The sequence below is a fragment of the Oratosquilla oratoria genome, chromosome 38, assembly GCF_046742065.1.
Source record: "Oratosquilla oratoria isolate Oo_2021 chromosome 38, ASM4674206v1, whole genome shotgun sequence".
Lineage (NCBI taxonomy): Eukaryota > Metazoa > Arthropoda > Malacostraca > Stomatopoda > Squillidae > Oratosquilla > Oratosquilla oratoria.
In genome coordinates this window covers 12,778,445-12,794,863 of record NC_134814.1, presented here as the reverse complement: position 1 = coordinate 12,794,863, position 16,419 = coordinate 12,778,445, and the positions used below count along the sequence as shown (strand labels likewise).

General features: G+C 38.8%; 1 protein-coding gene across 1 annotated transcript in view; it reads right to left on the bottom strand.

The window, feature by feature from the left end:
• LOC143019966 (putative E3 ubiquitin-protein ligase HERC1) overlaps positions 1–16,419 on the bottom strand; it is a gene marked incomplete at its 5' end in the record, with an annotated part of 228,531 nt that overhangs the window by 11,101 nt on the left and 201,011 nt on the right. Inside the window, 3 exon segments of the mRNA XM_076176020.1 lie at positions 4,606–5,900; positions 11,147–11,338; positions 15,814–15,978. Of these exon segments, the coding sequence (XP_076032135.1) occupies positions 4,606–5,900; positions 11,147–11,338; positions 15,814–15,978 (1,652 nt within the window).

Below are 16,419 nucleotides of genomic sequence, written 5' to 3'. Positions count from 1 at the left end.
AGGAGGCAAAAGGATTGCAGATGTAAAATGGGGAAGAGTATGACAATTTCTTTAAAGTAATAAAAAGATGTATTAGAAGGAAATCAAAAGAAGAAGGGGAGGTGAACCAAATAGAGAAGAAATTATAAAAGGAGCAGATGGAGAGATGATAACAGAAGAGGCAGTGGTGGGAGGAAGATGGGCAGAGTATTTTAGGGAGTTGCTAAATGTGGAGGAGAGTAGGGAGGGAACAGTGGTTGCAGTGGGAGGCACTAAGAAAATGACAGTGATGGATGAGGAAAATAGGGAGAAATAAGAAAGGATGAGGTCCAAGCAGTTATTAAATTGATGAAAGCAGGTAAGACACCTGGGTTAGATGGGTGTCATGCGAAGTGTCTGAAGAAGGGAGCTACAGTTATGGTGGACTGGTTGGTGGGGCTGTCTATTATTTGTCTAAGGGAGGGTAGAGTGCCAGAGGACTTGAAGAGTGTCTGCATAGTTCCACTTTACAAGGGAAAAGGAGACAAATGTGAGTGTGGTAGTTTCAAAGGCATAAGTGTGTTGGGTGAAATTGGGAAGCCTTATGGGAGGGTTTTCATTGAGAGGATTAGGAGAGGAAGAGAGGGAGTAATTGGTGAGGAACAGAGTGTGTTTAGGAAAGGTAGGGGTTGGGAGGATCAGATTTTTGTGGTAAGGCAGATATGTGAGAAAGCTTTGGCAAAGGGTAAGGATGTTTTTTGGGCCTTTATGCATTTGGAAAAAGCTTATGACAGGGTGGACAGGAAGGCATTGTGTGAGGAAAGCTGTTAAGGGCAGCCAAGAGTTTTTATAAGAGTAGAAGAGCCTGTGAGAATGGCAAATGGAGAGAGCAAGTGGTTTGAGGTAAAGGTGGGACTGCACCAGGGATGTGTCATGTCGCCATGGCTGTTCAATATTTACATGGATGGGGTGGAGGTAAATGCAATGGTAATGGGCAGGGGACTGGAGATGATTAACAAAAAATGGAGAAAAGTGGGAGGTATGCTAGTTGTTGTTTGCTGATGACAATGTGCTTGTAGCAGGATCAGAGAGGGGATTAAGGAAGTTAGAGACAAAGTTTGGGAAAGTATGCAATGGGAGAAAGTTGAAGGCAAATGTGGGTAAAAGTAAGGTGATGAGATGTGTAAGGGGAGAATGTGGTAGCAATTTGGAAGTCAATCTTAAAGGAGAGAGGCTGGAGTAAGTGGGTAGCTTTAGATACTTGGAGTTGCATGGGGCAGGAAAGGGAGGAGTGGAGGTGGAAGTAATATGTAGAATGAGAGAAGCAAGTAAGTGCCTTGGGGATTAAAAAATCTAATGAGAAATAGACATTTGGTAATGGATGCTAAGAGGAGATTGTATGAAGGGGTGATCGTGCTGACAACACTGTATGGGGTACATGGAACATAATTGAGGAAGAGATTAAATGTGTTTGAGATGAAGTGTCTGAGAAGTATGGTAGGGGTCACAAAATTGAATAGAGTGAGAAATGAGGTTAGGAGGAGAGTGTTGGTGGAAAAGATAGGAGATAGTGGATGAGTGAACATGAGTGGAGAATGGCTGTGTATGGATGATACTCTGATGCATGGAAGGGAGTGGGTGGGGGATAGGGGGTTTAGGGAGTGGTTATATGTGAATGATATTTAGATACAGTCCGACGGGATCAAATGAAGTGGCCTTAATTTTTTTTAACCTATGCTGCATCATGAAGGAAAAAATACGAGATCTGTCCGGAAAGTATCCACCCATTTACAATTTCAAGAAATGCTTCCTACTCTCTTTCAAAGTTGTCTCCTTCAGACCTCACACACTTCCCCCAGCATTCCTTCCATGTTTCAAAACATTTTGCAACGTCCTCTTTTGGGATCTTCATCAGCTGGCTCATTGCATTCTTCTTAATTTTATCTATGGACTGAAATCTCCTTCCTTTTAATGGTGATTTTAGCTTTGGGAAAATCCAGAAATCACAGGGAGCTAGATCTGGGCTGTAGGGGGGCTGAATGAGCTGGGTGATGGAATGTTTTGCCAAAAATCTCTGCATGATATATGAAGAATGAGCAGGTGTATTATTATGATGAAGGATCCAGCCTCCACTAGCACACAGCTACAGCCATTTTCTTCTCACTGCATCCCTTAGACGGCAAAGAGCTTCAATGTAATACTCCTTTGTTACTGTCTGGCCTTGAGGAGCATACTCGTGGTGGACAACACCCTGATAATTAAAAAAAAACAGTCAACATGACTTTGACTTTGCTTAACTTTGCCGTGCCTTTTTCAGATGTGGAGATGCAGGTGACTTCCTTTGGCTAGACTGGGCTTTTGTTTCTGGGTCATAACCATAGACCCATGACTCATCTCTGGTTATTACTTGTTTCAGGAAACTTGAGTAATTTGTAGCAGCTTGAAGTATGTCCTGTGAAGTTTTAGCACAAAATTCCTTCTGCTCATGGGTCAGGAGATGCAGGACAAATTTTACCACCATGCATGTCATGCCAAGATCTTCCATCAAAATCTTTGAAACACTTGTCTGCAGGATAACAAGGTCATCTTCTAATTCTCAGACTGGCAATCACCAATTTTCATTGATTGCAGTCTTCACATGTTCAATATTTTTTGGTGTTCTGCTTGTTGAAGGCCTACCACAACGTGGATCACTTTAGACAGATTCTCGGTCTTCTTTGAAGTGTTTGTACTGCATCTTTATCTGTGCTTCACTCATTGGATCGTCCTGGAGTGCCTTCTTATCATTTGAATAGTTTCTGCTGACAAATATTCAAGTTTGCAACAAAACTTGACACAGATTCACTGATCTACTCACTCAGTCATTGTCAATGTGACAGTCAAACAGCTCACACCTTCACTCAACTGTGTCTAGCCAGTAACTGAGTTGTCACATGGGACTACGGCTGCTTATGCATGTGCAGTAGGGTCTTCTGTCAGTGTCCACCAACTTTTGTTAGGATTGCACTACCAGTTCTGCAAATATTCATAATGGCTGGATGCTTTCTGGACAGACCTCATATATGGGTCTTGACTGTATACCAAAGGCTTCTTCTCCCTTACATGGGAGGTAGCCAGCCAAGACATGCACTCACCCCCACCCATCCCACTCCTGTCCATCACCTATTTGTTTCCCTATTAGCTCCTCTCCCACTCACTGTCTGGGTTAGAACCAATGCATCAAGACACAGCACATCCAAAGTAGGGCCCCACTGCTTCATTTACATGGCAACCCTCCCTCCTCATCTCCTCATTCAAAAATAGAGAAGACAAAGAGAAATTCCTTCAGGCCACATCAATTTATTGTCCATTCACAATCATTCTCCACCCACACCAATCTTTTGCCTTCTCTTTTCCTAGCTCCACAGACATTTCCCTTTTACTGAAGGCCCCCTCACCCCATCCACTTTATTTTTGGTCTTCCCTTCAAGTTCACTCCATCCACCTCTGCCTTCCATACTCTTTTTGCTAGTCTTTCCTCACTCATCCTTTCCATGAGCCCAAACTGTCCAAATATTCATCAGTTCTATCTACCAGCTCCATTTCCACCCCTATGCTCCTCATCTCTTCATTTCTCACCCTATTAATGCTTGTAATCCCCACTGTACTTCTTAACCTCTTCAATACAAATTGAATATTCATGTGCATTGTAGGCTGCCTGATGTACAATGATATGATGATGCATTATAATATGTGCATTATAAGATATAAAGTTACAGCTGTAATACTTGTTCTCTTTAACCCTGAATGTTGATAATTACAAAAATGTGATTAGACCTGTTCACAAAATATAGAGGTCACTCAGCTACAAATACATAATAAATATAAACTGGAAGCTGAAGCTAGCATTCTTGTATACCCTTCGCACCTCATGACACTGACATCAGCAGCATCATATGCTATGAGTATTTATAATTTGTTGACATTTGGGAAAAAAATATATATTTGTAAGGACAACAAAGATGGGAAAACAGTAAAACAAGAGGACACAGAAAAAAATTGAAAAAGGATAGTTATAGAAAAAACTTGAAAAGGAACAGTTTCCCACACAGAGCGATAAATACATGGAACAAATTAGACAACAAAACAGTATGTGCTAACACTATACAAGATTTTAAGATAAAACTTGATGCTGAGAGATACTAAGACGGGGAGTCACCACGAGCATAGCTCCCCTCCCGTATATTACAACTAGGTAAATACAACTAGGTAAATACATTGAAACTTGGTAATGAAAAAATTCTATATTGAAGAAAATAATGTACCTTTGACCTTAGAATAATATAAATGTCATGGAAAATAAATAGAAAGCAAAATTATTGTATAAAAATAATTACCATCTGAAATTCTGAACATGATGTCCTTAAGTGTGTGACATACAAATTTAATAGTTTTTCAAATCCAATAATGCTGTTTTATTAGTTCCCAATGAGATTTTTTTTTGTATGATTTGTTAATATATATATATATATATTTATATAACAGGCAATAAAAAAGGTGTGAGTGATTACTGTTTGAAACTATAAATACCAACATCAACAATAATGTTTATCATATAAACCACACTATCAATAATCTCTAGTAAGATTTTCTTCATAAATCCTTTACCTTCCATGCTCTTGAAGGTAATCGTAGGTCTGATGGCTTAAGCTTGACAACTTGCTTGGCCAACTGGATGAACAAAGGTTTGCATGGTGTGCCCTTTGTAGAAATTCTTTTGACTGTTACCTGTGGCCCATAATTTCTTCCCTGGACCATAGTTCTACCAAGACATCTAACAAGTGGTAAAGTGTATACCCTTGGAGACAGAAGTGACCTGACTGCACCAGATGTAATAGAACTCACTCCTTCCAGGCCACAATCATTCTCAGCAGTCAAGGGTATCAATTTCCAAGCTGCATACAGTAAATCACTAAACTGGTGAAGAAGCTTAAGTCTTGCTTGGAGAGCTGAAGGAGGAATCCCTTTGAGGTGTGGATACTGTGGGGGTATGGCAGTGGGTACTCCAAGCTGCATTGGAGCTGGTGTACCTGGAGCAGCACGGGGAACTAAAGGAGCTGTCCAAGCAGCACTATGCGTCCTTCCTGCACTAATTTGCTTAACACCTTTTCCAGATAAAGTCCAAATAGCCTGAGGTTCTCTGACAAATGCTGAGTGTCCAAGACCTAATTGGCCATCACTATTTACACCCCATCCCCACACATCCCCATTTGAAGTTAGAGCTAATGTGTGCTCAGAGCCAACTGCAACATCCACTAACATATTTCCAGTAAGTGCTGGTACTTGTTGGGGACGATTGTGTCCACGGGTTCTTGTCTCTGGTTGCCCAATGAGTCTATCCATTCCACAGGTGAAAACTCGACCATCTTTTGTGAGAAATATTGTAAATTGTGTTCCACAACATACCTTCTTTATACCCACACCACACATGGCATCAACCTTTTGAGGGGTTGATTTTGAAGTTGAATTGCCAAGCCCTAATTTTCCATAGTCTCCATCCCCAAAAGCCCAGACTGTGTTACCATCTGAAGAAACACAGACTGTATGGTTGAGTCCACAAGAAACTTGTCCAATTCTCCAACCTTCCAATGCTACTACTCTTTCAGGAAGTTTCTTATTGGCAGTAGATCCTAATCCCAGTCTTCCATAATCTCCATTTCCAAAAGTGAACAATTTTCCATCTGCTGTGACAACAGCTGTGTGCTTGAATCCACATGCAATCTGTATGACTTCTTGACCCTGAAGAGCTTCAATCTGTCTTGGTCTTCTTTGTCTGTCTGAGTTACCATGACCAAGTTTACCATAGTCTCCATCACCCCATGAAAAGACCTCTCCACTGTCTGCAACTGCTAAGCTGTGTCCATCAGAGCCACAAGATGTCACAACTTGAGTTATGACAAAACCTAGAAAGATATATAAAGAGAGGTATTAAAATTTTGCATACCAAATGTTAATACACAATTATTTGAAAACATTAATAACCACCAACTTCACACATTATTCTCAAACATAAAGTGACAAGTGGCTGGTTAGTTTTGTCTCACACAATGCAAACCCACCCTTACTTCCAACAGCTACTGATAACTTCTACCTGTCTTGGAGGCCAAAGATGAAAAGACAAAGATGATGACCTTGATCACAGTTGTTTCCTGGCATGAATTCAGCTTTAGTCCTAAAGTTTATACATTATGAACAAATTGATACTCGGAGATGGCTAAAGTTTATCAAGACATAACAATCACTTTACCTTAGGGAACATAGTTATATCTATATACCAGGGGCTTTTTCCCTTTTTCAAAGGAGGTAGCCAAGTGAAAAGGTATATACCCTTTCCCATCCACCACTGTTTCCCCTCTCTCATCTCAGCTCCTCATTAATAACGGGTCATCCCTATCCCACCCACTACCCTGGGTCAGAAGCAATGTAGCAAGATACAGCACATCCACAGCAAGGCCACTTCCTTTAATTGATGACCCCCCTCTCTGTCCCCTCATACAGAAAAAGAAGACAGGAAGAAATCCCTTTGGGCTGCTTCAAAGTATCTTTCACACATAACCACTCCATAACCCCCCTATTCCCTACTCCTCCTTTCCTTGCATCACAGTATCATCTAAACACAGCCATTCTCTGCTCACCCCTATATCCAGTCTTTTCCCTTCCTTCCTCAACAGACATTCCCCTCTTTCTCAATGCTCCCTTCACCCCATCCATCCATCTCATCCTTAGTTGTCCCTTCATATTCATTCCCCCACCTCTACCTTCCACACCTCTTTTATTAATCTTTCTTCACTTATTCTTTCCATGTCTCAAAACCATCCCAATACTCTTTCATCAGCCCTATCTGACATCTTCTTTTCTACCCCCAATTTTCCTCCTCACCTCCTCATTTCCCATTCTCTCCAACCTTGTAACCCCTACCATACTTCTTAGATATTTCATCTCAAATACATTCAAACTTTTCCTCTGTGCCTCCCAAATTCCAAATCTCTGCCCCATACAGTGCTGTCAGTGCAACCATCCCTTCATATAATCTCCTCTTTGCATCCATTGCCAAATGCCTATTTTTCATTACACTTTTTAGTCCCTCAAGGCATTTACTTACTTCTCTCAATCAACAATTTTCTTCCATATCCACTCTTCCCTTTCTCACCACATACGACACCAAATACAGCTATCTACACCCTCCAGCCTCTCTCCTTTAAGACTTACTTCCAATTCGCTGCCATCTTCCCCCCTTGTACATTTCATCACCTTATCTTTACCCATATTTACTTTCGACTTTTTCCTATAGCATAACTTCCCAAACTCCATCATTAACTCCTTTAATCCCTCCTCAGACCCTGCCACAAGCACAGTGTTGTCAGCAAACAAAAACTGGCTCACCTCCCATTTTTCTCCATTTTCTTTAACCATTTCCTATACCCTACCATTATCTATGTACCTCCAGCACCACTCCATTCATGTACACATGGAAAAGCCATGGTGACACAACACACTCCAGTAACAACCCCACCTTTACCTAAACAACTTGCTTTCTCCATTTCTAATTCTAACACACACTTAAATACTCTCATAAAAACTCAATTGCCCTTAACAGCTTTCCCCCAATCCTATATACCAGCAATACCTCCTACAATGCCTTCCTGTCTACCATGTCAAAAGCCTTTTCCAAATCCATAAGGGTCCAAAAACCTCCTTACCTTTTACTAAAAATTTCTCATATATCTGTCTTACTACAAAAATCTGATCCACACAACCACTACTTTTCCTAAACCCACACTGTTCCTCACCAATTACTCCCTCTGTTCCTTCCATAATCCTTTCAATTAAAACCTTCCCCTAAGCCTTCCCAACTACACTCAACAAACTAGTCCCTCTGAAACTACTACACTCACATCTGTCCCCTTTCCCATATATGGGTATATATATATATATATATATATATATATATATATATATATATATATATATACACACACACATATATATATAGATATTATTTATTCTACTTATTTATGTATTCATTTATTTTTTTTTTTTTTCTGGTTGTCCATAGTGTCGCTGCGTATGCCAGTCTTGGTCTTATCAGTGTAACTAGTATTTTCTTTACCATTACCTCATCCAAGTAATTAAAAACCACCTTTATTGGTCTCAATATATTGTAGGTTTCTCCAACCATTTGGTTTATCGTCTGGGCACATGTCTTTGGTGATGATTACTCCTAGGTCCTTTTCGGAACCTACTTTCTTTACTTCCTTTGTACCAATTTTATATTGTCCTGGTATTCTTGTTTTATTTTGTTCAAATTCCATTATACTACATTTCTTAATGTTGAAGTCCACTTCCCACTTCTGACTCCATTGCCAGATCTTGTCCAGATCTCTCTGAAGTGATTCACAATCTTTTTCCATATTTTTCTTTAGTAGTTTTGCATCATCTGCAAAGAAGCTCAAGTAACATTCTACACCTTCATCCATGTCATTTACATATATAGCAAACATTATCGGAGCCAGTACTGAACCCTGTGGGCCTCCACTTATCATTTCTTCCCAGGTTGAGTTTTTATCTCTGAGGACCACTCTCATTTTTCTCCTATGCAAGAAATCTTCCATCCATTTCAATAGTTACCATCTATACCTCCTGTTGTTTAAAAAATTCTTAATAATTTTTTGTGTGGTACTTTATCAAATGCCTTTTGTAAGTCCAGGAAAGTACAGTTTGCCCATCCTTCCCTTCCTTGCATTATATCTATCAACTGTGAATAGAAACATATCAAATTTGTGGCACATGATCTTCCCTGTCTAAATCCGAAATGTCTTGGAATTAGTATATTGTTCTCTTCCAGATATTTAGTCCATCTTCTTTTGATAACTTTCTCACAAATTTTGGCTATTGTACTCATAAGAGAGACCGGTCTATAGTTTCTTGGGTCTTCCTTGTTTCCCTCTTTGTATATTGGCACGACATTGGCATTATTCCAGTCTTCCAGTATTTTTTCTTCTTTGAGTGAGCAATCTATTATTATATATATTTTGTCCATTAGTTCATCCATACATTCTTTAGTATCCAGTTAGCAATTCCATTTGGGCTGTGTGATTTTCTGACATCAATGTTCATTATTTGGTCCCTTGTTTCTTCCTGTCACAGTTATTTCCCTCATGGGGGGATGATATTTCTCTGCTTCCTTCAACCCAATTGTATATGTTTTCTTTAGTGAATACAGATTTGAAATGTTTGTTCATAATTTCCTCTGTACATTTTGTGTTCCTTTGATAGTTTTACTATTTTCGGTTTACTTTTTAGTTTACCATTCACATATCTTTAGGTTGACCTTTACATTTGTCTATTATGTCTTTTTCATGTTTTTTTTTTCCTCCCTACATATTTTTACATATGTATTTATTATTTTATATATTTTTGCCAATTTAATTTTTTTTTTTTCACTATCTTTTCCAAGTTTTGTCTCTTTTATCTTTTGCCTCACTACATTTTTGTTATACCAGCACTTAATGTACATCTTTTCCTGTTTTTGTTTTGGTACAGATTTATCCATTCCTTCATTACAGATTTCCTTTAATATCCATTTCTCTTCCACCTGTGTTTCTTCATTAAAGTTTTCTCAATTCGCTTTTTGAAAGAATTTTCTAAGATTTCCAAAATCCATTTTGTTATACATCAGTCTTCATTTTCTATGTTTCTCGTTTCTCCCTACATATATTTTCTATTTTAGTTCAAGCTCAAGTAATATGTGGTCACTCTTCCCAATTCATGTTTTGTATTCCATTTTATCCATAATTTCAGGCTCTGATGTAGATATTAAGTCTAGTCTCGACGGTTCTTTGTTATTTCTATATCTGGTATTCTCTTTTATTCATTGAGTCATTGTGTATTCAATGGTTATGTCTAGTAGTATGTTTCCCCAAAGGTCCTCTCCACCCTTCACTGTTATCCCCTCCCAACATATTTCTTTAGAGTTAAAATCACCCGTAATTACTAGATTTCCTCCTTTCAGCATTTCATTTAATGTATGCCTTATGTCTTTTAACATTTTGGAATGGCCACTCTCTTTCAAAAAACGTGTTTTCTGTGGCACATATATCTCCACAAATTTTCTACATTTTATGTCACTATTTTCAACTTTTATCATGATCAATTCCACATTATTATCTCCTTCTGGGATCTCCGTCACATTTAAGCCCTTCTTAGTCAAAAATGAACTCTTCCACCCTGTTTTTTTTTTTTTTTTTTTTTTAATCCAGTGATTATATAAACATTGTCCAACACTATATTTGGTGGTAGTGGATCTTATAATTTCATCTCCACAATTCCCATTATATCTGTTTTTTCTTCAGCCAGATAATAATTTAATTTAATCCTAAAATCAGGCCATCTATGTTGGTAAAAGTTACTTTTTTTTTCTTTTATTGTTTTCTGTTTCCTGTGTTCCCTTTCTTTTGATATACCATTTTCTCAGCCTCAAATCCAGCACTCAAAAAAAAAAAAATCTATTCTCTCTTTCATCATCGCTTATTTCCTTTTTTATCCATATATTTGTGCATTTTTCACTTTTTGCAAACTTTGTTGTTTTTGCTAATACTTCTTCTGCTAACATTTGTGACCTTAGTTTAAATTTTAGAGGTTAATTCTTTTCTTTAGAATATTGTCCCATCTATGCACTTCTGTTTCCTTTTCCATCTCTTGCCCCTCATCTTGTACAACTTTCAGAATTTATTTTGCTATTACTTTCTCTTTTTCTCTTAAGTACTTAGCTACATTGTGTTTTTCTTTTATACCATATACCACTATGCACTTTTTTATTTACTGTGTCAGAAAAGGAGAAAAAAAGAGGATACAGAGAAGTAGAGGATGAAAGAAGAGGAGGAGGAAGGGGGAGATGAAAGGTAGAATAGAAAATTCAAGTTAATATAAAGACCTTGAGTTTGGTCCATACAGTAAGTATAACCACCTCAAGGATCCACCTCAAATGGGAGATGTGGTTATTGATAGAATATCACAATGAACAATACAAATAAAAATCTCTACAAAATCTGTTTTGCAAAACCGCTATGTCCAGGTTTCTATCATTGGTCCCTATTGCTCTAAACAAAAAAGACAATCAAGAGTTTGTGTTACTATATTAAACAATTACCTTGTAAAGTTGAAATAACTGATGGTGTGTGCAAGTCATCTGAGTTGCCCTGACCTAATCTACCATAGCTGCCTTCACCACAGGCAAGGACAGATCCATTGGCTGTCACAATAAATGTACAGTTCTGACCACAGACAACTTGCTGGGCACAACTCATTGACTCTGTGAGTGATGGAGTAAGACTGCTTCGACCTGGAAACAAAACAGAAAAATGTGTCCATAAATCATACATTTCCTTCAAAGTTATGGTATAAATAAAGGAATCTAAAAAGATTAAAAAAGAAAAGAAAATATTAACTTTTTAATTAAGATCCTCCCCAAAAGGGCGTGATCTTACAATTGTGAACCAATTGAATTTTCTCCTACATCCTTTCCCTAGATTTGTTGTTACAAGTCTATATGCAATATTGTTTACTCAAGCAATCTTAAATCACTGCATAACTCATTTAGATTACAAGTAGTCAGCAAAACACACCATACAGGCTCCTGGCCATTTTTATGACTCAAGGCGGAGAGCGAGCTTGTGTGAACCTTTGCCTACGAAGTGTTGTTAACCACACCCAACTCATAAAAGTGCAACCCTCACCATCTATCCCATTTTCTACCCACATCTCTCTACCTAATACGCTTTCATCAATCCTATCTTCCAGCTCCCTTTCCACCCCTGTTCTCCTCCTCACCTCCTCATTTCTCACTCTATCCAGCCTAATAACCCCTATCATACTTCTCAGACATTTCATCTCAAACACATTCAAACTCCTTCTCTCTTCCTTTCTCATGTTCCATGTTTCTGCCCTGTACAGTGCTGTTGGCACAATCACTCTTTCATATAACCTCCTCTTAGCATCCATTCTCAGATGTCTATTTCTCAATACACTCTTTAATCCACCAAGGCATTTACTCGCTTCTCTCAGTCTACATTCTACCTCCACCCCCACTCCTCCCTTTCCTGCCACATTTGGACCCAAGTATCTAAAACTATCCACTTCCTCCAGTTTTTCACCCTTAACCTCTTCACTCCGGGGCACATCGCATGTCTGGCAGCATTAGCTGCCAATGTGCGATGTTGCTTCATAATAATCGCATTATAAAAAATAAAATCAGTGCTCAATCGTTCGTTCTCTTTCACCCGTGTATTTTGATAACCATAGAAAACTGATGAAGCCAGTTTAGAGAGAATAAAAATGACGTAGGTACGACTACAATAAATATAATCAAGATGGCGACGTCGGCAACATCGAGTACCCACTTGCTCCTCATGCCGCCTACGTAGGCGTCACCGTATGGAAGTGGTTAATGCTCATTTCTACCCTGCTGTCACTCTCTCCCCTTGTACATCTCATCACCTTACTTTTACCCACATTTATCTTCAGCTTTCTTCTTTCACACACCTTCTCAAACTCTGTCACTAACTTCCTCAATCTCTCCTCTGATCCTGCTACAAGCCCAGTGTCGTCAGCAAACAACAACTGGCTCACCTCCCACTTTTCTCCATTTTCTTTAATCATGCCCAACCCCTTACCCACTACCCTTGCATTCACCTCTCGCACCACCCCATCCATGTAAAGATTGAACAGCCAGGGTGACATAACACATCCCTGACGAAGTCCCACCTTTACCTCAAACCATTCACTCTCTCCATTTCCAATCCTAACACAAGCTCTACTACTCTCGTAAAAACTCTTGACTGCTCTTAACAGCTTTCCTCCTATCCCATATATCTGCAGTACCTCCCACAGTGCCTTCCTGTCTACCCTGTTGTAAGCCTTTTCCAGATCCATAAAAGCTCAAAAAACATCCTTACCTTTTCCTATAGCTTTCTCACATATCTGTCTTACCACAAAGATCTGATCTACACAACCCCTACCTGTCCTAAACCCACACTGTTCCTCACCAATTACTCCCTCTGTTCCTCTCCTAATCCTCTCAATCAAGATTCTCCCATAAGCCTTCCCAACTACACTCAACAAGCTGATCCCTCTGAAACTACTACACTCACACTTGTCCCCTTTTCCCTTGTAAAGCAGAACTATACAGGCACTCCTCCAGTCCTCCGGCACTCTACCCTCTCTTAAACAAACATTAAATAACCTCACCAGCCAGTCCACCATAACTGTACCTCCTTTCTTCAGACATTCTGCATGGCATCCATCCAACCCAGATGCCTTACCTGCTCTCATCATCTTAACAGCTGCTTTCACTTCATCCTTCCCTATTTCTCCTCCATTTTCCTCACTCATCACTCTCATTTTCTTAGCACTTCCCACTGCAACTACCTTTCCCTCCCTATCCTCCTTCACATTTAGCAATTCCCTAAATAACTCTGCCCACCTTCCTCTCACTGCGTTCTCTTCCATTATCATCTCTCCATCTGCACCTTTTACCTTTTCTTCTCTACTTAATTCGCCTCCTCTTTCTCTTTTAATTTCCTTCCACAACATCTTTTTATTACTTTCAAAATTTTCTGTCATACTCTTACCCCATTTCACATCTGCTCTCCTCTTTTTCTTCCTCTATCTTATGCTTAACTTCCCTTCTCTTTACTTTGTACCTCTCATACGATTCCCTCGTCATAATTTGTAGCCAATCTATGAATGCCTGCTTCTTCTCTTCTACACCTTTCTTTGCTTCCTCATCCCACCACTCATTACCCTTCCTTCTATTTGCTCCTGCCCTCCTTGTTCCATCTACTAGTGAATTCACAAAAAATTGCTGAATTTAGCTGGAGAAACGACTCACAAAGCAGAAAATCCTTTGCTGAATTTAGCGCCCAGACCGTGGCAGTGGTTTAGGTTAGGTTAGGTCCCCAAGCTAACCTAACTACCAGTAATCTAATCTAATCTAATCTAACCTAACCTAACTGCAGGTTATTTAACTATTCCACATTTTCCAATAACTGGACATGAACAAAGATGGCGACACCGCCACAGTCCGGGTGCTAAATTCAGCAAAGGAATTTCTGCTTTAGGTGTCGTTTCTCCTGCTAAATTCAGTGATTTTTTTTCGTGAATTCACTAGTAGACGAATCATTCATATGATATGAACCACTGGAACTGAAAAAACAGGCTTACACAATGCCCAGGCACTACAGGAAATCGCCGGTCGCTACCGGGCATTGCCAGGCATTATTTAGTAGGACTGCACTAAAACTGAGAGTAAAATCAGTAATGCAGCAAATGGGGATCAAGTGCATTTTGACTTATATTTAGTTAACTGAAGCAATAAATTGCAAATGGAATCTAACACTGATAAATTAAAATTTTTGCATATAGGTAACAAAAACAACTGTAATGATTATTCTATGAATGGATATCGCTTCAGAAATCAGATCAAGAAAAAGACATAGGTGTCATAGTATCTTAAGGATCTAAAACTGACCCTCCAGTGTACAAAAGCTGCAAAAACTGCCCAACAAATAGTAGAATTTATTAAAAAAACATTTGAACATAAGATTTAAAAAGTAATAATTACTCTATACAATTCTCTTGTAAGACCCCATCTCAAATAATGTGTTCAGTTTTGGCCCTGTATCTTATAAAAGACATAGACAAATTAGAATGGGTACAACATAGAATCACTAAAATGATCACTCATTTACATAATAAATACTATAGTGTCTGAGTGAACTAAATATATTTAGCTTATCCAAACATAGAATGGAGAATGATTGAAGTATTTAGAATGTTCCAGTGCTACACTGATATGAATATAAATGATTATTTCATTGTGGACCATAGTAATACCATTAGAAATAACTGTTAAAAAATAGTCTATAAGCAATCAAACACCAATGAAACAAAAAACTTTTTTTCTATCTGCAATGTATATGTTTGGAACAAAATATCTGTTCATGTTGTGAGTTCAAATAAAATTAACACTTTTAAAAATGCATAGATATTTATATGGAGTCCAACCTCAATCTAACTTATTTCTTAGCATTGTGAGCTCATACACATAGATCAAGTAAGTGGTTCTTAATTTTTTCCATTGTTTACATCCCTTTCAATTCAAGACTCGGTGGCGCGGTTGGTAGAGTCCCTGACTGTCATTACAGCGGTCCAGGTCCGAATCCTACCCAGGGCTGAAATAATTTCAGTACTGCTGCGCTTCAAGTTGTTACTCCAACTCTCATGGGCAGGGAGTTGGGTGTGTGTGTGTGTGTGTAGGTCACAGTATTACCCATAGATCGGTCATATGAGCTCTGAGCTCTCTTCCAGGAGGGAAACAGTTGTCAATCACAAGTCCAACAAGGACCATAGGTCTACTGCTGTTTGCATCTCCTTTGTATAGTGGAACTTATACACAAGTAAATGGCAGGTGTTTCCTACAATATACATGAAAACATGGTGGTATTCTTATCCTTTTCTACAGGTTCATGATATAACTCAAGGGTGGTGAAGGATAAATTCAAGGGGGACTATAGAATGGAGGGATAGCAAAAGTAAAAAGCCAATTTAGCATTGCTTTATGAGTGTATATTTTTCTAAGACATAGGCAAATTATTTTGTCTATGGTCTATAGAAGGGGATCTCTAAAGTTCCTAAAGTATTGATTGTATATAACTTTGCAATCAGTATCTCAGTACAAGTTACCATAGGTACCTGTAAATACAATACTGCTAAATCATAATTCATTCAAAGTGGTATGATGTCTGAGTTGCTGTTTACCTGTTTCTGCAAGTTGCCCATGCCTTCCACTTCCCCACATGTAAACAGAGCACCTTCCCCCTAGCTGCCAATCATTTGGGTGCTGGGTTGACCAGGCCATCACCTCACTATCTTGTTCAATTGTCCAGGATGAATTTTTCAATGCCATGGGGTCATATGTTTCACCTGTACACAACAAATGGAAAAATCACAGTTGTTATTAATCGATGGTTAAGGTGAATAAAGGTGGATGTTAAAGTACATACATATACCAAGGCATTTTCCCCCTTACAAGAGAGGTAGCCAAAAAGGAAAAGGCATAAAATCACCCCCACCCATTCCATCCCTGAATACACTCCACACCCCTCCACCCTCTCTCTCATCTTTGCACCTTCCCAAATGTCAAAGTTTGTTAAATGTTCCATTATTTCTTTTTGTATTTACCTAGTTGTATTTACCTAGTTGTATTTTGCGGGAAGGGGAGCTATGCTCGTGTTGTCCCGCCTTTGTATCTTGCAGTGTCTAGTTTGTTTTTAAACTCATGAATGGTTTTTGCGCATACTATTTCATTGTCCAGTTTGTTCCAAGTGTCCAAAACTCTATGAGGAAAACTGTTTTTCTTCAGTT